Source organism: Mobula birostris, chromosome 7, assembly GCF_030028105.1.
Source record: "Mobula birostris isolate sMobBir1 chromosome 7, sMobBir1.hap1, whole genome shotgun sequence".
Lineage (NCBI taxonomy): Eukaryota > Metazoa > Chordata > Chondrichthyes > Myliobatiformes > Myliobatidae > Mobula > Mobula birostris.
In genome coordinates, this window is record NC_092376.1 from 5,851,920 (window position 1) to 5,877,947 (window position 26,028).

The 26,028-nt window shown below is 45.3% G+C and overlaps 1 protein-coding gene across 6 annotated transcripts in view; it reads left to right on the forward strand.

Annotated features, from left to right (window-relative positions):
• Positions 1-26,028, forward strand: part of LOC140199980 (cGMP-dependent 3',5'-cyclic phosphodiesterase) — a 343,544-nt gene that overhangs the window by 291,154 nt on the left and 26,362 nt on the right. For all 6 annotated transcript variants that reach the window (XM_072262534.1, XM_072262539.1, XM_072262536.1 and 3 more), the window contains 5 exons: positions 2,662-2,784; positions 5,996-6,066; positions 8,249-8,371; positions 14,932-15,019; positions 16,511-16,558. In XM_072262534.1, coding sequence (XP_072118635.1) covers positions 2,662-2,784; positions 5,996-6,066; positions 8,249-8,371; positions 14,932-15,019; positions 16,511-16,558 — 453 coding nt within the window. The remainder of the gene's footprint in view (positions 1-2,661; positions 2,785-5,995; positions 6,067-8,248; positions 8,372-14,931; positions 15,020-16,510; positions 16,559-26,028) is intronic.

Genomic DNA, 26,028 nt, shown 5'->3' on the forward strand with positions numbered 1-26,028 from the left:
CACCTTCAGAAGTTTTCTGATGACTCTGCCATAGTTGGATGCATCAGCAAGGGAGATGAGGTTGAGTACAGGGCTACGGTAGGAAACTTTGTCACATGGTGTGAGCAGAATTATCTGCAGCTTAATGTGAAAAAGACTAAGGAGCTGGTGGTAGATCTGAGGAGAGCTAAGGTACCGATGACCCCTGTTTCCATCCACGGGGTCAGTGTGGACATGGTGGAGGATTACAAATACCTGGGGATACGAATTGACAATAAACTGCACTGGTCAAAGAACACTGAGGCTGTCTACAAGGAGGGTCAGAGCCGTCTCTATTTCCTGAGGAGACTGAGGTCCTTTAACATCTGCCAGACGATGCTGAGGATGTTCTACGAGTCTGTGGTGGCCAGTGCTATCATGTTTGCTATTGTGCGCTGGGGCAGCAGGCTGAGGGTAGCAGACAACAACACAATCAACAAACTCATCCGTAAGGCCAGTGATGTTGTGGGGATGGAACTGGACTCTCTGACGGTGGTGTCTGAAAAGAGGATGCTGTCTAAGTTGCATGCCATCTTGGTCAATGTCTCCCATCCACTACATAATGTACTGGTTGGGCACAGGAGTACATTCAGCCAGAGACTCATTCCACCGACATGGAACACAGAGTGTCATAGGAAGTCATTCCTGCCTGTGGCCATCAAACTTTACAACTCCTCCCTTGGAGGGTCGGACACCCTGAGCCAATAGGCTGGTCCTGGACTTATTTCATAACTTACTGGCATAATTTACATATCACTATTTAACTATTTATGGTTTTATTACCAATTTCCCCCGTGATCAATAAGGTATGACTATGACTATGACTAACTGCACCATGACCTCTCAACTTTTAAGTCAGGACATTGAGTATAGACGTTGTGAGGTATGGTGTGGTTGTACAGGAGACTGATGAGGCTGCTCATGCATTATTGTGTTGAGTTTTATTTATTTATTTAGAAATATATCGCAGCACAGGCCCTTCAGCCCCAGTGAGCCACACCACCCTACAACCCACTGATTTAATCCAATCACAGGACAATTGACAATGACCAATTAACCTGCTAACCGGTATGTCTTTGGACTGTGGAAGGAAACCGGGGCACTCAGAGGAAAGGCACGCTGTCATGAGGAGCAAGTACAAACTCCTTACAGACAGCAGGAGGAGTTGGACTCCGGAACACCGTGAGCTGTAATGGTGTCACAGTAACCGCTACACTGCCGCGGTGCCCATGGTCACCCTGCCATAGGCGAGATGTTAGGAATCGAGAATGTGTGCAGAAAAGACTTTGAAGGGTCGATTCAAGGGAGCTGATCGATGCATTTACAGTGAGAGGGGGAAAGTTGAAAGGAGATGTGTGGGGCAGGTTTATTTACAGAGAGTGAGTGGTGAACCAGAATCAGCTTTATTATAAGGCCGTACAGCATAAGGACAGAGTCCAGACGGTCGCCTGGAAATGTATGAACCTAGGGTAATGCTGTAAAACAACGAGACCTTGGATGCCATAAGACAATAGAGCAGATTTAAGCCATTCAGCCCATTGAGTCTGCTCCAGCATTTCATCCTGGCTGATTTATTATCCCTCTCAACCCCATCCTCCTGTCTCCTCCCTGTAACCTTTGATGCCCCAACTAATCGAGAAATTATTAACCTCTGCTTTAAATATACCCAATGACTTGGCCTCTACATCTTTCTCTGGCAATGAATTCCACAGATTCACTATCCTCTGGCTAAGGAAATTCCTCCTCATCTCTTTTCTGATTGGATGTCCTTCTATTCTGACGATCTGCCCTCTGGTCCTAGACTCCCCCACCAAAGGAAATATCCTTTCCACATCCACTCTATCTCTGTCCTCTCAGTATTTGATAGATTTCAAAGAGAACCCCCCCCTCGTTCTTCTAAACTTCAACAAATACAAGCCCAGAGCCATCAAATGTTCCTTATATGGTAACCCTTTAATTCCTGGAATCTTTGTGTACCTCCAATGCCAGCACATCTTTTCTTAGCTAAGGGGTGCATACTGCTCACAGTACTAAAAGTGTGGTCTGATTCAATGTTTTAGGAAAGGCCTCTTCCCCTCCTCCATCAGATTTCTGAATGGACAATCAACCCATGTACACTACCTCAATACTTATTTTTCTTTCTTTTGCTCTCTGTTTGCACTACTTAATTTTTTATATTATATATTTCTTATTGTAATTTATAGTTTTTATCTTTATGTATTACAATGTACTACTGCCATAAAACAACAAATTTCATGACATATGCCAGTGATACTCAGCCTGATTCTGATTTTCGATTCTAATACTGATTCTGAATTCTGATTCTGATCTTATCAGAGACATCTGTTGTGAAGTTTGTTGTTTTGCAGCAACAGTATGGTGCAAGACATAAAAAGTACTATTAAGTCACAAAAATCAACTTGATACTGCGAAAGGTGAACAGGAGGTCTGATACTGGAGTATAAGGTGTTCAACACATGAGTCTGCAGAGAATGGAAAGATATGGATCACATGCAGGCAGAAGAGATGCAGTTTAATTCAGCATCGTGTTCAGCACAGACAATGTGGGCCGATGGGCCTGTTCCTGTGCCATTCCATGTTCTGTGTAACTGGGTTTTCCTCTTCCTCTTGTGTCAAACACAGGTCACGAACGAGGAAGTAATGAAACTGCTGCGGTACGGCATTCAGCCTGTGGTCGAGATCAGTCCTGACTTTGACAAGTTCACCTTCACCCCACGCTCCGTCCCTGTGGATAGCACCGCGATGGTAGGTTGTCCATTAGGGGCCAAGCCTCTATACAGTGCAGTGGTTACGTTACGTTATCAAGTTCAAGTTTACTGTCATCTGACTCTACAACCAAATGAAACAACATTCCTCTGGACCAGGGTGCACCCACAAAGTATGGTAACACTCACAACACGCTGGAGGAACTCAGCAGGTCGGGCAGCATCCATGGAAACGATAAGTCAACGTTTCAGGCCGGAACCCTTCATCAGGACGGAAGAGGGAGGGGGCAGATGCCCTATAAAGAAGGTGGGGAGGGTGGGAAGGAGAAGGCTGGTAGGTGCCAGGTGAAAAGCCAGTAAGGGGAAAGATAAAGGGGTGGGGGAAGGGAGGCAGGAAAGGTGAAGAGGAATAGGGGAAAACACAATGGGTAGTAGAAGGAGGCGGAACCATGAGGGAGGTGATAGGCAGCTGGAGGAGGGGGCAGAGTGACATAGGGATAGGGGAAGGGAGGGGAAGGGAATTACCGGAAGTTGGAGAATTCTATGTTCATACCAAGGGGCAGGAGACTACCTAGACGGTATATGAGGTGTTGCTCCTCCAGCCTGAGTTTAGCCTCATCATGGCAGTAGAGGAGGCTATGTATGGACATATCTGAATGGGAGTGGGAAGCAGAGTTGCGTGCCTAAGACTTTTGCACAGGACTGTAGCAATTTTATGTCTTACACAAATTTCATGACAAATATGAGTGATGATAAACCTGATTCTGATATGGGTCTGTATTGTGGACTGAGAGTGGGAAGGAGGCAGGGAAATGGGGAATTATGGTTAGGAAAAGTGGAAGGGAGTGGGAAGCGCCAGATCGACATTCGGTAATGATCAAGAAACCAATTGTTTGGAATCAAATGTCCTTGCCTGTTGTCTCAAGGTTGAGTGTGTCACCCTGCTACCCCGGCTCTCCTTCTCTGCCACATGTCCCACACCCATCCTGCAGCGCTCCACCCTCACCATTCCCAACAACCTTTACTGGCTCTCTGCTTCACATTGACAAAAATGATACTGTGCCAAAGTCTTAGGTACTCTCACTAAGAATATATGCCCGAGACTTTTGCACAGTACTGAATATATCACATTGAGCACATAAACCAATATTAGCATGAATAAATTAATAATCTATAATTCATAGTGCACCCGGTGCACAGCACAGGTAAACAGTTCGCTGTCCTAGTGACGAGACCTCAGTGCTGGCAGCGTGTTCATTAGTCTCCCAGCCTGAGGGAAGAAGGTGTTACCAAGTCTGGCAGTCCTAGTCCTGATGCTCCTGGACCTCCTCCCTGACAGTGGTGGGTCAAAGAGGTTGAACTGAATTGACTTTATTTCTTACCTCCTCAACTATGCTTTGGGCTCTTTGTGTACAAAAGGCCTGGCAGATAGGGTGGTGGACAAGGTGTTTGGCATGCTTGTCTTAATCAGACAGGGCACAGAGTGCAGGAGCTGGGACTGCGTGTTACAGCTGTACAAGGGATTGATGAAACCACACTTGGAGTGCTGGGTGCAGTTCTGGACACCCAGCTATAGGAAGGTTGTCATCAGTGCGGGAACGATTCACAAGGATGATTCCGAACCTGACGGCTTGAGTTATAAGGAGAAAGTGGACAGGCTTGGACTGCTGGCCCCAGTGTCATTTATGAGGCTCCCCGCTGTTTGGTGTTACTCGGTGCTGCCCTCTGGTGTTTGCTCAGTGGAAGAACAAACTCAGGGACTTGGGCTATATTTTTTTGCGTGACTATTTTTCCGAAATTGTAATCTTATGTGCTGTTTGTGCTGTGTGCTTTGGGTAATGTGTTTTTGCCCGGGGGAATGCTGTTTCATTTGGCTACATTCATGTACGGTTGAATGATAATTAAGCTTCAACTTGAAGTCAGTGTGTCATCCAGACAGATTATTCCATACATCAGTCCTTGAGGTATAAAAAAAGGAAAACAGAATGTGTTAACAGTTTGAGAGAAAGTGCAATGAAGGTAGACAGAAAGATGCAAGGGTCACAACTAGATAGAGTGAGAGATTAAGAGTTTATCTTATTGTACAAGACTTTCATTCAAGAGTCTAATAACTGTGGGAAAGAAGCTTTCTTTGAGCCTGGTGGAATGCGCTTTCAGGCCTTTGTATCTTCCCATTTGGAGAGATTCTTCATGATGTTACTGGTTCTTTTCTGGCACCTATCTGTACAGATGTCCTTGATGGCAGGTACGCTTGTGCCGGGGATGGGTTGGACAGTTTTGACTACCCGTTGTAGAGCCCTCCTGTCCGTCTCAGTGCATTTTTCATACTATGTAGGGATGTAGTGGTTAGCATGCTTGTTCGGATTATATAGTAGACTAGGTCCTGATTACAGAATAAAATGGTTATCCACAGGTGTAACAGTAAATCCTGTTTTTTATTACAACATTGGGTGCACACTATGACACACTGGGTGTGGTCACTGTTGCATTCCATGTTTCTACTTTTACCGCATTCACACAATCCACATCACTGGTTAGTAGCCCTCACTATTATTTCCCCTATCGTGCAACATTTGGTGAAGATCAAAGAAATTTCTCCAGCCTCCAGAGGAGTTGGTGAGGGTCTATGTGGTTGGACTAGGGCAGGGTATTGGTGACGTTCAAGCTTTCTACTCTTATGTTTCCTGTAGTGGAGGAGTCTGTGACCAGAGGACACAGACTCAGAATAGAGGGATGTCCAGTTAGAATGGAAATGAGGAGGAATTTCTTTAGCCAGAGAGTGGTGAATCTGTGGAACTCATTGCCACAGAGAGCTTTGGAGGCCAAATCAGTGGGTATATTTAAATTGAGATTGATAGGGTTCTCGGTTAGTCAGGTCAGGAAGGGATACAGGGGGGAAAGGTGAGAGATCGGGGCTGAGAGGGAAATGGACCAGCCATCATGAAATAGCAGAGCAGACTCGATGGGCCAAATGGCCCAATCTCTCCTATATCTTATGATCTCTCAACTTCAACACTGTTGATTTAGAAGGAGCTTGTGTACCGACCCCCCCCCCCCACCCACGTTCTTGATTGATGACCAGCTCCTTAGTTTTGCTGACATTAAGAGAAAGGTTGTTGGACACTGTGTCACCACCAGGTCCTCTATCTCTTTCCTGTACCTTACTGCTTCCCAACTGCATCTTTTGATCTTGTACAATCTCGTGTCAGTGTTCACAGTTAATATTCAGGAACCTTCCCTTCTGGTTTCAGGCTGTCCTCGGTATGGCTCAAGATATGGGCATTACCACCAACTTTAAGGTTGACCTGAAGACTCTCGCCAGGTAGGTCTTCTTCCTAGTCCTGACCACTCTCTCTCTCTCTCTACTGCCGGTGCTTAGGGCAGCAATGAAGGTCCTCCATCTCAGGACATTCAGGGCTTCCTTCATTATGTCATTTACTCTATTTTCAGTCATGCAAGTCCCAGGTTGAGACTCGGGAATACCATTGCACACAGATGTAGAAGGATCCTTAATTGCTATTTCCGTAACAGTTTTGTTTTACCAGTCAGGGTTGTTAGCCCTGAGCTGAACCCCCGAACCTGGAGGACCAATGGACCATTCTTAGTCTGCCATCTACCCTTTGACCTGTTAAGCATGGGTGACCCTACCAAGAGCCAAAGCTTAAAGCCCTGACCCCAGCCAACGTCGTTCTCTGGATCACTGAGGCACACAAGCCTCCAAGCCCTACGACAAGGCTGTGGTCCTCTTGGAGGAGGCCTGGCCCCTACTTGGGAGTGAAAGAAACCTTCACGCATACATGAGGTCAGAAATATGTTGGTTCTTGCAGATGACTTGTTGGTTATTTGCAGATTACACGAAGCCTGGGAAGGTAAGGACCTTGACCCAGCGCAGAATGTTTCCCTTTATGAAACTGGGGACCATATTCCTGTCATTGTTTGGTTTCAGACGTCATGGGCAAATCTTCCTCTAATTGGCTTAGAATGTGAGAACACAAGACAAAGGAGCAGAATTAGGCCACTTAGCCCATTGAGCCTGATCTGCCATTTGGTCATGGCTGATTTATCTTCCCACTCATCCCCATTCTCCTGCTGTCTCCCTGTAACCTTTGACGCCCCTACTAATCAGGAACACATCAAGTTCCACTTTAAATATACCCAACAACTTGATCGCCAAGGCTGCTTGTGGCAATGAGTTCTACAGATTCACCACCCTCTGGCTAAAGAAATTCCTCTTCATCTCTGTTCTAAATGGACATCCCTCTATTCTGAGGCTGTGCCCTCTGGTTTAAGACTCCCCGACTATAGGAAACCTGCTCTCCACATCCACCCTATCCAGGCCTTTCAATATTCAGCAGGTTTCAATGAGATACCCCTTTATTCTTAAAAACTCCAGAGACTACAGGGCCAGAGGCATCAAATGCTCCTCATACATTAACCTTTTCATTCCCAGAATCATTCTTGTGAACTTCCTCTAGAACCTTGCCAATGGCATGTGCTATGTTCCCTTCCACTCCTAAGTCTTATTCTATGTCCTGTCCTATGAGCCATTGACACAACTTGTCATCATCTGTCAGTCATGAATAATTTACTCAAGTTTCAGTTTATTGTCATGGGCACATATATCCAGGGTGTCAATCTCATGGGCACATATACCCAGAGTGACTAGTCTCATGGGCATATATACCCAAAGTGCCAGTGTCATGGGTATATATACCCAAGGTGCTAATTTCATGGGCATATATACCTAAGGGTCCAATGTTATGGGTATATATACTCAGGGTGCCAATCTCATGGGCAAATATACCCAGGGTGGCAATCTCATAAAAGTCACATTATTAGGCACACCTGTACACCTGTTTGTTAATGCAAATATATAATCATCCAATCATAATGCAACTCAATGCATAAAAGCATCCAGACATGGTAAAGAGGTTCAATTGTTGTTCAGACCAAACATCAGAACGGGGAAGAAATGTGATCTAAGTGACTTGGACTGTGGAATGATTGGTGGTACCAGATGGGGTGGTTTGAGTATCTGAGGATCTGCTGATCTCCTGCACAACAGTCTCCAGAGTTTACAGAGAGTGGTGTGAGAAACAAAAAAAAACATCCAGTGAGCTGCAGTTCTGTGGGTGAAAAGACCTTGTAATGAGAGAGGTCAGAGGAGAATGGCCAGACTGGTTCAAGCTGACATGAAGGTGACAGTAACTCAAATAACCACGTGTTACAACAGTGGTGTGCAGAAGAGCATCTCTGAATGCACAGCATTGTCAGACTTGAAGTGGACGGGCCACGGTGGTAGAAGCTCTCATCGGGTTCCACTCCTGAGGCCATCTTATTAGTTACAGGAGGTAGTAAATGAGGTAGCCACTGAGTGAACACAGTGGTAATAAGTAGGATTCTGATTTGCTCTGTCTGTAGATCACGCACTGGGAGCAGGAGCAGGGGGAGGAGGTCGGGGGGTAGTGGTTCGTGGACCCTCACTGACATCTCTGTCTCGACAGGTTCTGCCTGATGGTGCAGAAGGGTTACCGAGACCCCCCTTACCACAACTGGACGCACGCCTTCTCTGTCACGCACTTCTGCTATCTCCTCTACAAGAACCTGCCGGTGGCAGAATACCTGCTGTAAGTAGATGAGGGTTCGATTCCCACCACTGGCTGTAAGGAGATGAGGGTAAAGACCCGGGTTCGATTCCCACCACTGTCTGTAAGGAGTGTGTATGTTCTCCCTGTGACCACGTGTGCTTCCTCCGGGTCCTCCCGTTTCCTCCCACAGTCCAAGATTACCATGCCATGCAGGAATTATTGTAGAAGATTATCACCAATTAGGACACACGCTGACATCGAATGATATGTTTTGAAATTATCCCAGACCTGAGTGTGTGGGTAGTCATCGTCATCATCATTATGTGCTGTGTCAGATGACATAGGTAATCACGCTCTTTCCATGACCATGGTTGTTCTTGGTAAATTTTTCTACAGAAGTGGTTTGCCATTGCCGCCTGCTGGGCAGTGTCTTTACAGGACAGGTGACCCCACCCATTATCAATACCGTACTCTTCAGAGATTGTCTGCCTGGTGTCAGTGGTCACATAACCAGGAATTGTGACATGTACCAGCTGCTCATACGACCATCCACCACCTGCTCCCATGGCTTCACGTGACACTGACTGGGGGGGCTAAGCAGGTGCTACACCTTGCCCAAGGGTGACCTGCAGGCTAGCAAAGGGAAGGAGCACCTTACACCTCCTTTGGTAGAGATGTATCTCCACCCCGCCACCCATTTGGATAGTAAACAATACTATTTAGATATGATTTTCAATTGTCTTTTTAAAATATTAATTCATTTTTGAAGAGATTTTCTGCAAGGCTCCATTTATTTCAGTTTATCTCTGTTATCCTTTTATTAATAGTAAAACAACAAATACATGTAAATAAACAACAGAACTTGTCTTTTATTTTATTTATTTATTTAGCGATACAGTACGGCGTAGGCCCTTCCGGCCCTTTGAGTCACAACCACAATGAACCCTAGCCGAGTCACGGGACAATTGACAATGACCAATTAACCTACCCAGTGTGGCAGGAAACCGGAAAACCCACACATTCCACAGGGAGAATGTACAGAGACTCCTTGTAGAACAACTTTGGGATTGAACTCTGAACCCTAGAATGCTAACCGTCACAGTAACAATAAAAACATGGACTTTTTTCCTTGAAAATATACATAATTATAGTTACTAATTAAGTAATCAATGCTCATCGCTACTTACAATTTCCGTTGCATGTGAGAATTGTTTCGGAGACCGTTGCCGATTTTGGCACATGTTCTCAAAGAAGTTTGCCACCCCTGCACCAGACAATTAAGGCTTGCTGGTTGTAGAGGTATTTCTCTTGCACTGTAGAAACCTTTGGTGTGTTTCCCCTTTTACAAAGGGGATTTATTCAGTGATTACAGGACCGCATTTTTACAATGCATCAAGTTAAGTTTAACACACACAAAATGCTGGAGGAACTCAGCAGGTCAGGCAGCATCTATGGAAATGAATAAAAATAGGGGGAAGAAGCCAGAATAAGAACGTGGGGAGGGCAAGGATTACAAACTAGAAGGTGTTAGGCAGATGGGAGAGGGGGATGAAATAAGACTCTGGGAGGTGATAGGTGGGAAAGGTTAAGGGCTGGAGGAGAAGGAATCTGATAGGAGAGAAGAGTGGACCATGGGAGAAAGGGAAGGAGGAGAGGCACTTGTGGGAGGTGATGGGCAGTTGAGGAGAAGAGGTAAGAGGCCAGAGTGGGGAATTAAAGAAGAGGGAAGGACGGGAAGTGGAAAATTGACCGGAAGTTGGAGAAATCAATGTTCATGCCAACAGGTTGGAGGCTACTGAGACAGAATATGAGGTGTTGCTCCTCCACCCTGAGAGTGGCAGAAGACATGCCAGATTGGGAATGAGGACAGGAATTGAAATGGTTGGCCACTGAGAAATTCTGCTTTTTGCGGATGGAGTGGAGGTCTGACAAAGCCGTCCCCTAAACAAGTTAAAAGTTAAGTTGAAGTTCAAGTTTAATTGTGACTGAACCCTACACATGAATACAAGCCAAATTAAATAGTATTCCTCCGGAGCCAAGGTGAAAAACATAGTACCAACAGCACACTGCACATATAGCACATGTAATTATGATGGCAGAAAAACATAAAACCATAAAAATAATTAATAATATAACCCAAGTTTCATGGTCTATAGATTAAAGTTGGGTGGGATGTTATCCTGGAGCTATGCTTTCTGCAAGAACAAACAACAATGCAATTATCATACACCAGTACAAACACAATCTAGCTTGTCTTCACTGAGCAAACACTGGAGGGCAGCTTTGATGTTCTGATATTCACTCTCTTTAGTATCAGCGGTTTCACATTACAATGTGACATCTCTATTGAGAACTCAGACCAGCCCTGGAAAGTCCCCCATATACCCCATTCCTCTGGGACCATAGGCCCCTTCTTCAGGCACACTTTCCAAAGATGTAGGGGCTTGGGTTAGCGCATTGTGAACATGCAATGTTGGGGCCGGAAGTGTGGCAACACATGTGGGCTGCCCTCATCACAATCCTCACTGATGTGATTCTGACAAATTTCATTGTGTGTTTTGAAGTACATGTGACGTGTATTTATTTATTTAGAAATACAGTGTGGAACAGCCCTTCTGGCCCACCAAGCTGCACCGTTCAGAAACCCACATGTTTAACACTAGCCCAATCAATGACCAATTAACCCTCTAACTGGTCCGTCTTTGGACTGTGGGAGGAAACCAGAGCACCTAGAGGAAACCCACGTGGTCATGGGGAGAACATACAAACTCCTTACAGAAACTCTGATATTGGTCTCCAAACTCTGCAATGTCACAAGCTGTAATAGTGTCCCATTAATTGCCATGTTACATCGTGTCCGGAATAAACTGAATCTTCATTTTGGCCCATATCCAAATTCTTTTTAAGACCATAAGACCATAAGACCATAAGACAAAGGAGCAGAAGTAGGCCATTCAGCCCATCGAGTCTGCTCCACCATTTTATCATGAGCTGATCCATTTTATCCTATTTAGTCCCACTGCCCCGCCTTCTCACCATAACCTTTGATGCCCTGGCTACTCAGATACCTATCAATCTCTGCCTTAAATACACCCAATGACTTGGCCTCCACTGCTGCCTGTGGCAACAAATTCCATAGATTCACCACCCTCTGACTAAAAAAATTTTTTCGCATTTCTGTTCTGAAAGGGCGCCCTTCAATCCTGAAGTCATGCCCTCTCGTACTAGACTCCCCCATCATGGGAAACAACTTTGCCACATCCACTCTGTCCATGCCTTTTAACATTCGAAATGTTTCAATGAGGTCTCCCCTCATTCTTCTAAACTCCAAGGAATACAGTCCAAGAGCGGACAAACGTTCCTCATATGTTAACCCTCTCATTCCCGGAATCATTCTAGTGAATCTTCTCTGTACCCTCTCCAACGTCAGCACATCCTTTCTTAAATAAGGAGACCAAAACTGCCCACAGTACTCAAAGTGAGGTCTCACCAGCGCCTTATAGAGCCTCAACATCACATCCCTGCTCCTATACTCTATTCCTCTAGAAATGAATGCCAACATTGCATTCGCCTTCTTCACTACCGACTCAACCTGGAGGTTAACTTTAAGGGAATCCTGTACGAGGACTCCCAAGTCCCGTTGCATCTCAGAACTTTGAATTCTTTCCCCATTTAAATAATAGTCTGCCTGTTTATTTCTTCTGCCAAAGTGCATAACCATACACTTTCCAACATTGTACTTCATTTGCCACTTCTCTGCCCATTCTTCCAATCTATCCAAGTCTCTCTGCAGACTCTCCGTTTCCTCAGCACTACCGGCCCCTCCACCTATCTTCGTATCGTCAGCAAACTTAGCCACAAAGCCATCTATTCCATAATCCAAATCGTTGATGTACAATGTAAAAAGAAGCGGCCCCAACACTGATCCCTGTGGAACACCACTGGTAACCGGCAGCCAACCAGAATAGGATCCCTTTATTCCCACTCTCTGTTTCCTGCCAATCAGCCAACGCTCTATCCACATATGTAACTTTCCTGTAATTCCATGGGCTCTTATCTTGTTAAGCAGCCTCATGTGTGGCACCTTGTCAAAGGCCTTCTGAAAATCCAAATATACAACATCCACTGCATCTCCCTTGTCTAGCCTACTGGTAATTTCCTCAAAAAATCGTAATAGGTTTGTCAGGCAGGATTTTCCTTTAAGGAATCCATGCTGAGTTCTGCCTATCTTGTCATATGCCTCCAGGTACTCTGTAACCTCATCCTTGACAATCGACTCCAACAACTTCCCAACCACCGACGTCAAGCTAACAGGTCTATAATTTCCTTTTTGCTTCCTTGCCCCCTTCTTAAATAGCGGAGTGACATTTGCAATCTTCCAGTCTTCCGGAACTATGCCAGAATCTATCGACTTTTGAAAGATCATCGCTAATGCCTCCGCAATCTCCACAGTTACTTCCTTCAGAACACGAGGGTGCATTCCATCTGGTCCAGGAGATTTATCGACCTTTAGCCTATTCAGCTTCCTGAGTACTTTCTCTGTCGTAATTGTGACTGTGCACACTTCTCTTCCCTGCCACCCTTGAGTGTCCGGTATCCTGCTGTCTTCCTCAGTGAAGACTGATGCAAAATACTTGTTCAGTTCCTCTGCCATCTCCTCATCTCCCATTACAATTTCTCCAGTATCATTTTCTATCGGTCCTATATCTACTCTCACCTGTCTTTTACTCTTTATATACTTGAAAAAGCTTTTAGTATCCTCTTTGATATTATTTGCTAGTTTCCTTTCATAGTTAATCTTTTCTCTCTTAATGACCTTCTTGATTTCCTTTTGTAAGGTTTTAAAGACTTCCCAATCCTCTGTCTTCCCACTAATTTTTGCTTTCTTGTATGCCCTCTCCTTAGCTTTAACTTTGGCTTTGACTTCTCTTGTCACCCACAGTTGCATCCTTTTTCCACTCGAAAATTTCTTCTTTTTTGGAATATACCTGTCTTGCACATTCCTCATTTCTCGCATAAACTCCAGCCACTGCTGCTCTGCCGTCTTTCCCGCCAGTGTCTCTTTCCAGTCAACTTTGGCCAGTTACTCTCTCTTTTAAACATTGTAATTGTATCAGCCAGGGTCAGAGGAGCAACAGGGTAGGGGGAGGTGGAGCAGAAGGGTCCACTGCCTCCCTGGAGAGACAGATTCGAAAATCATTGGGAGAAGTGAAGCTCCTCAGTCCTGAGAAAATCTCGGAGCTGTGGGAAAATAGAGAATATGCAAACTGCTGGAGCAACTCAGCAACTCTTGACATCTAAAGGCAATAAAGTATCGGAGTAGGATTTGGCCATTCAGCCCATTTAGTCTGTGGAAGGAAATGGACAGGCGATGGGCTGAGCTCCATCATCAAATTCAAGGTTATTGTCATTCAACTGTACACAAATACACAGCTAACTGGAACATCATTCCCCTGGGACCAAGGTGCACCACACAGTGCATATATCACTCACAGCACTTAAAATAATATTAACAGACAAAAAAAAAAGATTCTGTAGGGTGTACAAGTTAACATAGAGTTAAATATACAACAGTATAATGCTACTGGCATTGTTATAAATAACGTGTACTGGGTGGTAGCCGGGTGTTCAGCTGTCTCACGGCCTGGGGAAGAAGCTGGTACCCAGCCTGACAGTTCGTACGTGTTCTTATACTGAGTTCCTGACGCAGGAGGTCAAAGGGACGGAGGGACGGATGGGAGGGAGGGGTCCTTGACAATGCTGAGGGCTCTGTGAATGCCGAGCTTCTGGTGTATGTCCTACATGGAGGTGAGGTGGGGAGGAGAGACCCCCGATGGTTCCCACAACCTGTAACAGAGTCAGCTGACTTGCAATTCCTGTACCAGACGGTGATACAGCTGGTCAACTTTTTATTAAAAATGGATCCGCAGGACCTTCAGAAATAAATCAAGGTAAAGTCAGGGTTGTTTTATGAAGGGAAAATTATGTTCAACTGACTCATTGGAAGTTTATTTGGATCTCCAGACTTCCGGACATAGAAACCTGAAGTCCAGGTTTCGTATTCCACTGGCTGAGGCCTGGGCACTACTGGGCATTGTGGCGTTGCAATGTTGGCACCAGATTGTGTGGCGACACTTGCGGGCTGCCCCAGCACTTCTTTGGGTGTGTTGGTCATTAACAGAAACGGCACATTTCACTGTAAGTTTTGATGTAAACATGAAGAAAAAATCTGAATCTAGTCCCATCTCTGGCGCTGTCTGTGAATGGAGTTTGTGTGTCTTCCCTGGGTTTCCCCCAGGGTCTCTGGTTTCCTCCCACAAGCCAAGGATGCGTAAGGTCAGTGGGTTAATCAGCTGCTGAAGTTGACCTTATTGTAAGTGAGGGGTAACATTGTTATTTTTATTTATTTAGTGATACAGCATGGTAACAGGCCCTTCCAGCCCAGTGAGCCTGTGCCACCCAATTACACCCATGTGTGCGATTCACCTACTAACCCGTACGTCATAAGGTCAGCTGTGTCCCTCACGATATCTGGGTTGCCCAGACTGGGCAGAGTCTGAGAAGCCCTCACACTCACTCTCTCTTCTTTCCCTTCACAGTGACCTTGAGATTCTCGCGCTCTTTGTGTCTTGTATGTGTCATGATCTAGACCACCGGGGGACCAACAACTCTTTCCAAGTGGCGTCGGTGAGTAGAACCAGCATCAGGTTTAATGTCACTGGCAAAATGTTGTGAAAGTCATTGCTTTGTGGTAGTAGTACATCACGATGCATAATAGAAAATACTGTAAATTACAATACAATATACATACAATAAATTAAATAATAGTGCAAAAAGGGAGCAAAAAAAGCAAAACAAAATAATAAGGTAGTATTCCTGGGTTCATTGCCCATTCAGAAATCTGATGGCAGAGGGGAAAAAGCTGTTTCTGAAACGTTGAGTGTGGGTCTTCAGGATCCTGTACCTCCTCCCTGATGGTAACAATGAGAAGAGGGCATGTCCTGGGTGATGAGGCTCCTTAATGATGGATGCTGCCTTTTTGAGGCATCAAAGTTTGAAGATGTCCTCAATGCTGGGGAGACTAGTGCCCACGATGGAGCTGGCTGAGTTTACAACTTTCTGCGGCTTTTTCCGATCCTGTGCAGTGGCCCCTCCGTACCAGACGGTGAGCATTGGGGCCGTACCGTGGTGGAGAATTCCCTAACAGGGTTCCCTGCTCACTCATCTTCCCCCACATGGAAATACAGTCACGGGGAGTTTGTTTTATCCAGTGTGCTGGAAGACTGCAACACCAGAGGCCTGGGTCTAGTGGAATCTTTAATGACAACTGAGTCTCCCCTATCCCACAAAGGACTAACGGGTGGCGAACCCATGGCACACATGCGCAAGTTGGCACAGACAAAAATATTGTTGACAAATGGCTTTTAGTGTTGCCCTTGATTCTTTAAAATCCACCCATAGTAAAAAGATTCATAATGATTAGCTTCACTGCCAAATGAAGCAGAGCAGGATTTTACAACTGGAGAGCAGTGTGATGTTTTCTCATGAATTATCTCATGCCGACTTGGGATCTGCTGGATGGTTGTGAGAACACCTGACGCTGGATGATACGTTTTGAGATCATCGCAGGCCTGGTATGCAAATTAGCATTTAGATGGAGAGCAACACTATTTATTGATTGATTTAGCAATACGGTGCAGAGTAGGCCCTTCTGGTCCTTCGAGCCACATCACCTCAGCAACCCCAGACAACCCCGATTTAATCCTAACCTAGTCACAGGACAGCTTACAATCACCCGGTGTGAATTGGACTGTGGGAGGAAACTGGAGTGCCCGGGGAAAACCCATACGTTCCACAGGGATGACGTACGGAGGATGCCAGCATTGAACTCTAACTAACTGCTTTGTCCAACCTGAGAAATGTTATTATTTAGAATTGATGTTCTGTTTTCAAAAGATTAATATGAATGATTTTTGAACAGTATTTCTAAAATGTTTCATTTATTTCAATCTGTTGTTCTTTATTAATAGTAAAACAATGAAAACACATACATTTTTTCAGTAAAATGTCTATAATTATTGTTACTAATTCATTAACCAATGATAATCTCTGCTCAAAATTACCATGGCAGGTGAGAGAACTCTCTTGACTTTAAACATTTCTGCTCTCCCTCCACAGAAGTCGGTGTTAGCTGCGTTGTACAGTTCAGAAGGATCAGTCATGGAGGTAATAGAATCTTTTTTTGTCCCCTTGTCTCCCCTCCCTCTAAGTGGGACAGAAATCCTCTCCCAGGCTGGAAAGCCCAGGTTTAGGGTGGGAGTGAGCGAGCAGTCCTGATGAAGGTTCTCAGCCCGAAACGTAGATAATTTCCATAGATGCTGCCTGACCTGTTGAGTTCCTCCAGCATTGTGTGTGTGTGTGTGTGTGTGTGTGTGTGTGTGTGTGTGTGTGTGTGTTGCTCTATGATAATTTCTCACTCCTCCCCCACCCTCCTCTTATCATTTGCCAGCTCATGCTCCCCACTTGCCCCACACTTTTCTTCTGGCTTCTGCCCTCTTCCTTTCCACTCCTGATGAAGAGTCAAGGCCTGAAACATCAAATGCTTACTCCTCTCCATTGATAGTAGCTGACCTGCTGAGTTCTGCCAGTATTTTCACTGGATCCATTGTAGCATAAAAAAAAAACGCAAAGAGGGTGAAAAACACAAACAAAAAACAAAATCAAAAGCAATCCTATAAACAAATTCAAATCAAATCAAGTATAATTATCATTCTCCCGTACATGGATACAGCCGAGTGAAACAGCGTGCCTCTGGGGCCAAGGTGAAAAACATACACAGCACTTTCAAAATAGCAAGCAAAAGTAAACAGTCACACAAAAAACACATTGTACAAGTAAGCATTGAGTGTGACTGTGGATACGCAAGATTAGTTTATACAGAGAGATCAATTTTTACATATGTAAAGTGACACCAGGAACAGGATATCTAAACATAAGGTGGCTCTGACAAGAGAAACGCTTCCAAGTACACACACACACACACACACACACACACACACACACACACACACACACACACACACACACACACACACACACTCACTGCTGGAGGAACTCAGCAGGCTAGGCAGCATCTGTGGAAAAGAGCAAACAGTCAATGTTTCAAGCCAAGATCCTTCATCGGGACTGGAAAAAAGATGAGAAGTCTAAGAAGGTGGGGGGGGAGGGGAGGAAGAAGTACTTGGTGGTAGGTGATAGGTGAAACTGAGAGAGGGGGAGGGGTGAGGAGAGCTGGGAAGTTGATGGGTGAAGGAGATAAAGGGCTGGAGAAAGGGGAATCTGATGGGAGGGGGTAGAAGACCGTGGAAGGGGGAGGAGCATTAGAGGGTGGTGATGGGCAGGTAGAGAAGTAAGGTGAGAGAGGGAAACAGGAATGGGGAGTGGTGAAGGAGAAGGGGTGGGTAATTACCAGACGTTGGAGAATTCAATGGTCATGCAGCTACCCAGACGGAATACAAGGTGTTGCTCCTCCAACCTGAGTGTGGTCTCATCACAGCAGTAGAGGTGGCCATGGACTGATATGTTAGAATGGGGATGGGAAATAGATTTGAAATGGATGACCACTGGCAGATCCCACTTTTTCTGGTGGAGGGAGAGTAGGTGCTTGGTGAAGCAGTCTCCCAATTGACGTTGGATCTCACCGACATACAGGAGGCCAGACTGGGAGCACCTGATACAGTAGGTGACCCCAATGGACTCACAGGTGAAGTGTCGCCTCACCTGGGAGGACTGTTTGGTGCCCTGGGTGGTAATAAGTGAGGAAGTGTAGGGGCAAGTGCAGCACTTGTTCTGTTTGCAAGGATAAGTGTCAGTGGGAGATCAGTGGGGAGGGACTGATGGACAAGGGAGTTGGGTATGGAGCAATCCATGTGGAAAGTAGGGGTGGGAGGAAAAATGTGTTTGGTGGTGGGATCCCATTGGAGGTGGTGGAAGTTACAGAGAATTATGGATGCAGAGGTTAGTGAGGTGGCAAGTGAGGACAAGAGAAACCCTATCCATGGTAGGGTGGTGGGAGGATGGGGTGAGAGCATGTGTGAGTGAAATGGAAGAGGTGTGGGTGAGGCCAGCATTGATAGTGGAGGAAGGAAAGCCCCTTTCTTTGAAGGAGGACATCTCATTGGTTTTGGAATGGAAAACCTCATCCGAGAGGTGGTGCGGTGGAGATGGGGGAGCTGAGAGAAGGAGGTGGCATTTTTACAAGTGACTGGGTGGGAAGAGGTATAGTCCAGGCAGCTGTGAAAATCGATGGGTTTATAAAATATATCAGTAGATAAGCTGTCTCCAGAGACAGAAATATCGAGAAAGGGGAGGGAGGTGTTGGAAATGGACCAGCTAAATTTGAGGGCAGAGCAGAGGTTGGAGGCACAGTTGATGAAGTCGATGAGCTCAGCATGACTGCTGGAAGCAGCACCAATGCAGAAGTCGATGTAGCATAGGAAAAGTTGGGGAGTGGTACCGGTGTAAGCTTGGAACTTAGACTGAAAAGTCAGGCACAGCTGGGACCCATGCGAGTGCCCACGGCTACACCTTTGGTTTGAAAGAGGTGGGAAGAGCCAAAGAAGAAATTGAGAGTGTGGACCACTTCTGCCAGACAGAGGAGGTCTTTAAAACATAACACATGGAACATTACAACACAGTTCTGCACAATGTTGTGCCAACCTTTGAACCTACTCTGAGATCAATCTAACCCTTCCCTCTCACTTAGCCCTCTATTTTTCTATCAACCATGTGCCTATCTAAGAGCTTCTTAAATGCCCTCAATGTATCTGCCTCTATCATCACCCCAGGCAGGGCATTCCATGCACCCATCACTCTGTGAGGAGAAAAAACCCTACCTCTGACATCAGCCCGAGACTTTTCTCTAAAGGCCTAGACTTATCAGGACGAGCCTGGTTCAAGTACAGCTGAATCCATAATACCATAAGACATAGAGTCATAGAACTCTCAGCACAGAAACAGGCCCTTTGGCCCATTTAGTTTGTGCTGAACCATTAATCTGCTTAGTCTCATCTACCTGGAACATAGACCTCCATATCCCTGTCATCCGTGTACTGTACCTAATCAAATTTCTCTTAAATGTGGAATTCAACCCTGCATCCACACCTTCTACTGGCAGCTCGTTCCACACCCTCACCACGCCCCAAGTAAATTTCGCCCTTAGGTTCCCTTTAAACATTTCACCTTTCACCCTTAACCTATGATCTCTAGTTATAGTCTCACCCAACCTCAGTGGAAAAAGCCTGTTTGTGTTTACCCTATCTATACCCCTCAAAATTTTGTATATCTCTATCAAATCTCCCCTCATTCTCCAACACTCCTGGGAACAGAGCTCTAACCTATTCAACCTTCTCCATAACTCAGGTTCTCAAGTCCTGGCAACATCCTTGTAAATTTCCTCTGCACTCTTTCAATCTTATTGATATTTTTCCTTAGGTATGAAACCAGAAATGCACACAATGCTCCACGTTAGGCCTCACCAAGCCTTATACAACTTCAGCTTAAGATCTTATCTCTTGTACTCAGTGCTTTGATTTAGGTGCCAAGTATTCTTTATGACCCTGTCTACCCTGTGATGCAACCTTCAAGGAATTATAGAATTGTACTTCAAGATCCCTCTGTTCTGCCTCAGTGCCATACCACTCACCGTGTAAGTCCTACCCTGGTTTGTCCTCCCAAAGTACTAAACCTCACACTTGTCTCCATTTGCCATTTTTCAGCTGGTTGAGATCCCTCTACAAGCCATGATAGCCTTCCTCACTGGCCACTATGACTCCAACCTTGCTGTCATCCACAGATTTGCTGATCCAGTTTACCACATTATCATCTAGATCATCCACAAAGATGACAAACTGCAAAGGACCCACCCAGCACCGATCCCTAGAGAGGCAACCCTTCCTACCACTCCCTGTCTTCTCCCACAACCCCAATGTCTAATCCAATTTACTACCTCGTCTTGAAATCCAAGTGACTGAGCCTTCTTCACAAACAAGAGAAGATCTGCAGATGCTGGAAATCCAAGCAACACACAAAATGCTGGAGGAAGTCAACAGGCTGGGCAGCATCTTGATGAAGGGTCTCAGCCCGAAACATTGACTGTTTACTCTTTTCCATAATGCAGCCTAGCCTGCTGAGTTCCTCCAGCATTTTGTGTGAGTTGACTGAACCTTCATGACCAACCTCTCATGTGGGACCTTATCAAATACCTTACTAAAGTCCAGGTAGACAATATCCACTGCCTTGCCTTCATCAACTTTCCTGTCCACCTTTGGCCATCAAGCCTGCTCTGTCATTCCATCATGGCTGATTTATTTTCCCCTTCAACCCCATTCTTCTGCCTTCTGCCCATAACCTCTTATGCCATGACTAATCAAGAACTTATCTATCTCTGCTTTAAATACACTCAATGACTTGGCCTCCATTGCCATTGGCAGTGAATTCCACAGATTCACCACCCTCTGGCTAAAGAATGTACTCATCTCTGTCCTAAAGGGGATGTCCTTGTATTCTAAGACTGTGCCCTCTGGTCCTAGACTCTCCCACTACTGGAAACATCCTCTCCACATCTACTTCATCTAGGTCTTTCACTAATCAGTAGGTTTCAATAAGATCACCCCTCATTCTTCTAAACTCCTGCAAGTACAGTCCCAGATCCATCAAATGCTCCTCATACATGAACATTTTTATTCCCAGGATCATTCTTGTAAACTTCTTCTGGACCCTCTCCAAAGCCAGCACATCCTTTCTTCCCACCAATTTCCCCCAGGATCAATAAAGTATGACTATGACTTAGAGAAGCTTAACGTTGCTCAGAATACTCAGAGTCCAAATGCACAGATTTATCCTGGCCAATACCGCCATCCAGTGTCGTTGTTGGGAACTGCAGGCATGTCTGGGCCATAGAAACACTCGAAAGGTACATTAGTCAGAATCAGGTTTATCATCACTGACTGGTGCCAGGAAACTTGTTTTCTGGCAGCAGTACAGTGTAATTATAAACATTTAAACATAGACATCCAGAGATCGTGGTCCATGTAAATGCCAATGACATGGCTAGGAAGAGGGCGAGGTTCTGCAAAGTGAGTTCAGGGAGTAAGGTGCTTAGTTAAATGACAGGACCTCCAGGTTTGTGATCTCAGTATTGCTTCCCATGCCATGTGCTAATGATTCCAGAAATAGGAAGATCGTACTGTTTAATACGCAGCTAAGAAGTTGGTGTAGGAAGGAAGGAAGCCTTCAGATTTTTGGATCATTGGTCTCTCTTCCAGGGAGCTGGGACCTATACAGAAGAGATGGTTTGCACCTGAACTGGAAGGGTCTAATATCTATAGTGGGAGAGTTTGCTAATGCTGCACGGTGTTGGGGGTGTTAAACTAGAGTTGTAGGGGAATGAAACCAGAGCACCAGAACAAATTGTAGAGTGGTCACGGAGACAGATGCTGTTATGAAGTCAGACGAGGTCGGGAATCAAAAGCCTGAGCATGGTGGGGCTAATTTTCTGAGCTGCATGTATTTCAATGCAAGAGGTGTCATAGGTAAGGCAGATGAGCTTAGGGCATAGATCAGCACGTGGAGTTAGATAGATAGATAGATAGAGATATACTTTATTAATCCCGAGGGAAATTTGGTTTCATTACAGCCGCACCAACCAAGAATAGGGTGTAAATAGCAATACAAAAAACCCCAACAATCAAACAACAAAATGCAAACTATGCCAGATGGAAAATAAGTCCAGGACCAGTCTATTGGCTCAGGGTGTCTGACCCTCCACGGGAGGAGCTGCACATTCAATGGCCACAGGCAGGAACGACCTCCTGTGATACCCAGTGTTGTATCATGGTGGAATGTGGCCAAAGTCCAACAGTAAAAAGTTCAATATCCAGTCTGCAAACACGTTCCTCGATCGTAATATGCCCCGGATTGCACCATCCGTTGTTAGCCAGACCAATAAGCGCCCAACTCCTTTACGCTTACCACTCTCAGTGCACTTCCGGTCAGCCAGAAAGGTATTACCCACTGAACTCCTCTTCTCCAAAAGTCTCTGTTGTCTCGACCCGGTCCTCTTTCCTCGGGTTACAATATCGTAGCCATTAGTGAGACTTGGTTGCAGGAGGGGTAAGACTGCCAGCTCAATGTTTTAGACATGATAGAATATAGAATATAGAATAGTACAGCACAGTACAGGTCCCTCGGCCCACAGTGTTGTGCCACCCTCAAACCCTGCCTCCCATATAAGCCCCCAACTTAAATTCCTCCATATACCTCTCTAGTACTACTAGTCTCTTAAATTTCACTAGTGTATCTGCCTCCACCACTGACTCAGGCAGTGCATTCCACGCACCAACCACTCTCTGAGTAAAAAACCTTCCTCTAATATCCCCCTTGAACTTCCCACCCCTTACCTTAAAGCCATGTCCTCTTGTATTGAGCAGTGGTGCTCTGGGGAAAAGGTGCTGGCTATCCACTCTATCTATTCCTCTTATTATCTTGTACACCTCTATCATTTCTCCTCTCATCCTCCTTCTCTCCAAAGAGTAAAGCCCTAGCTCCCTTAATCTCTGATCATAATGCATACTCTCTAAACTAGGCAGCATCCTAGTAAATCTCCTCTGTACCCTTTCCAATGCTTCCACATCCTTCCTATAGTGAGGTGACCAGAACTGGACACAGTACTCCAAGTGTGGCCTAACCAGAGTTTTATAGAGCTGCATCATTACATCGTGACTCTTAAACTCTATCCCTCAACTTATGAAAGCTAACACCCCATAAGCTTTCTTAACTACCCTATCCACCTGTGAGGGATGATAGAGCAGGAGGGATTAAAGGGGAAGAGTGGCTTTACTTGTAAGGAAAAATGTCACGGCCGTGCTCCATCAGGACAGACTGGAGAATTCATCTAGTGAGGCTTTATGGGTGGATCCGAGAAATAACAAAGGTATGACCACACCAATGGGGCTATATTATAGATCACCTAACTGTCCACAGGATTTAGAGGAATACATTTGTCAAGAGATCACAGACTGTGGCAAGAAACATAAGATGGTTATAGTAGGTGATTTTAACTTTCCACATATTGACTGGGACTCCCATGTTGTAAAAAGGCTGAATGGGAGAGAGTTTGTCAAGTGTGTTCAGGAAAGTTTCCTTAATCAGTACATAGAAGTCCTAACAAGAGAGTGTGTGATATTTGATCTGTTATAGGGAATGAGACAGGGCAGGTGACAGAAGTTTCTGTAGGGGAACACTTTGCATCCAGTGATCATAATGCCATTAGTTTCAAGATAATTATGGAGAAGGATAGGTCTGGTCCACAGGTTGATATTCTAAATTGGAGAAAGGCCAATTTTGATGGTATCAGAAAGGATCTGGCAAGTGTGGATTGCAGGTATAGGCAGGCAGGCAGGAACAAATGAGGTGTTTATGGAATATAAGAAATGCAAGAGAACACTTAAGAAAGAAATCAGGAAGGCTAATAGAAGGCATGAGTTTGCTCTAGCAGAGAAGGTGAAAGAGAATCCTAGGGGCTTCTATGGATATGTGAAGAGCAAAAGGTTTGCAAGGGACAAAATTGGTCCTCTGGAAGATCTTGAGGCCATAAGATACAGTAATAAGACATAGAAGCAGAATTAGGCCATTTGGCTCATTGAGTCCACTCCACCATTTCACCATGGCTGATCCATTTTTCCTCTCAGCCCCAATCTCCTGGCTTCCCCCCCCCCCCCCCACCCGCATCCCTTCATGCCCTGACCACTAAAGAATCTATCAACCTCTGCCTTAAATATACATGGACTTGCTTGTGACAACAAATTCCACAGATTCACCACTCTCTGGCTAAAGAAATTCCTTCCTTCTAAAAGGACAGCGCTCTATTCTCAGGCTGTGTCCTCTAGTCTTAGGCTCTCACATCACCGGAAGCATCCTCTCCACATCCACTCCATCAAGGCATTTCACCATTTGATAAGCTTCAACTTGGTCACCCGTTATTCTTCCGAATTCGAGTGAATACAGACCAGAGCCTGCACACTTCCCAACACTGTATTCCATATACCACTTCTTTGCCTATTCTCCTAATCTGTTTACATCCTTCTGCAGTCCCTTTATTTCTCCAAAACTACCTGTCCCTCCACCTACTGTATCTTCATATCATCTGCAAACTTTGCAAAAAAGCCATCAATTCCACGGTACTGGACTCAGTGCCAGAGACCCGGCCACTGTGGCTCCCCCTGGTAGGTTCCCCCCCCCAATAGTATCCAAAGTTGAATACTTACTATTGAGGGAATGTCCATAAGTGTATTCTGCACTGGCTGTGCATTATCCCTCCTTCTCCTGACAGTCACCCAGTTACCTGTCTCCTGCAATCTAGGAGTGACTGCCTCCCTGTAGCTCCTGTCTATCACCTCTTCATTCTCCTGTGTGAGTTGAAGGTCATTGAGCTGCAGCTCCAATTACTTAGCACATTCCCTCACGAGATGCAACTTGGAGCACCTGGTGCAAAGGTCTCCCAGACTTCCCATATGCCACACACAGTACAAAACCCAGCCCCTGGAGCCATTCTCACTAAGCAACTATGCCCTAATGGATGAGGAATGAACAAGTAAGAAGAGAAAGAGAAAGTAACTTACAAAGTACTTTACCTCAGCCAAGCCTGATGAGCCAAAGCCACTCTTAAGTACTGGCACACTCACAAGATGGCCACTCCACTTTCACCTGTGCTATTTTTATTGGTCCTTTCTAATTAATCCCTCTTGCTGATTGGTTGTCAACTCCGAGAAGCTATCAGGAAGCTCTGCTTATTAAATCTTGAATGCCAACCTGACTGAAAGGTAACTCTGTTTACGCACTGCCTCCTGTTGATTGGTTACTCCTCAACTCAGAGAAACTGCTGCCTTTAAAATTTTGATCACCATCCTGATTGAAAGCTAGAACTTTTTACACACCCCTGCTGCCCACCGTCCAACTGCAGGCAAGCTTTCTCCACTGAGGTTGGATGAGACTCCAACTAGAGGTCATGGGTTAAGGGTGAAAGGTTAAATGTTCAAGGGGAACATGAGGGAAACTTCTTCACTCAGAGGGTGGCGCGAGTGTGGAACGAGCTGCCAGTGCGAGTGGTAGATGTGGGGTCGATTTCAATGTTTAAGAGAAATTTGTATAGGTACATGGATGGGAGAGGTATGGACGGCTATGGTCCAGGTGTAGTTCAGTAGGAGTAGGTAGTTTAAATGGTTTGGCATGGTCTACATGAGCCAAATGCCTGTGGCTGTGCTGTAGTTTTCAATGACTCTATTTGGTATGAGTTGCAAAAGAGAAGTGGAAAAGAGGAATAGTAAGGTATTTCACAGACTGTTGAGAAAACTGCTGGCAGAGGAAAAGAAATTGTTCTTGAATCATTGAGGTGTGTCTTCAGGCTCCTGCACCTCCTCCCTCATGGTACATGCCCTGGGTGGTGAGGGATGCTGCTTTCTTGAGATTTTTACCTGCATGCCTGGAACACATTGCATGGTTTGTGGTGGTTGAGGCAGGTACTTTTGAGGACATTGAAGAGACTGTTAGATAGGCACATGGATGGTAGAAAGCTGGAGGGCTCTGTGGGAGGGAAGTGTTAGATTGATCTTAGAGTAGGTTAAAAACATTGTGGGCCA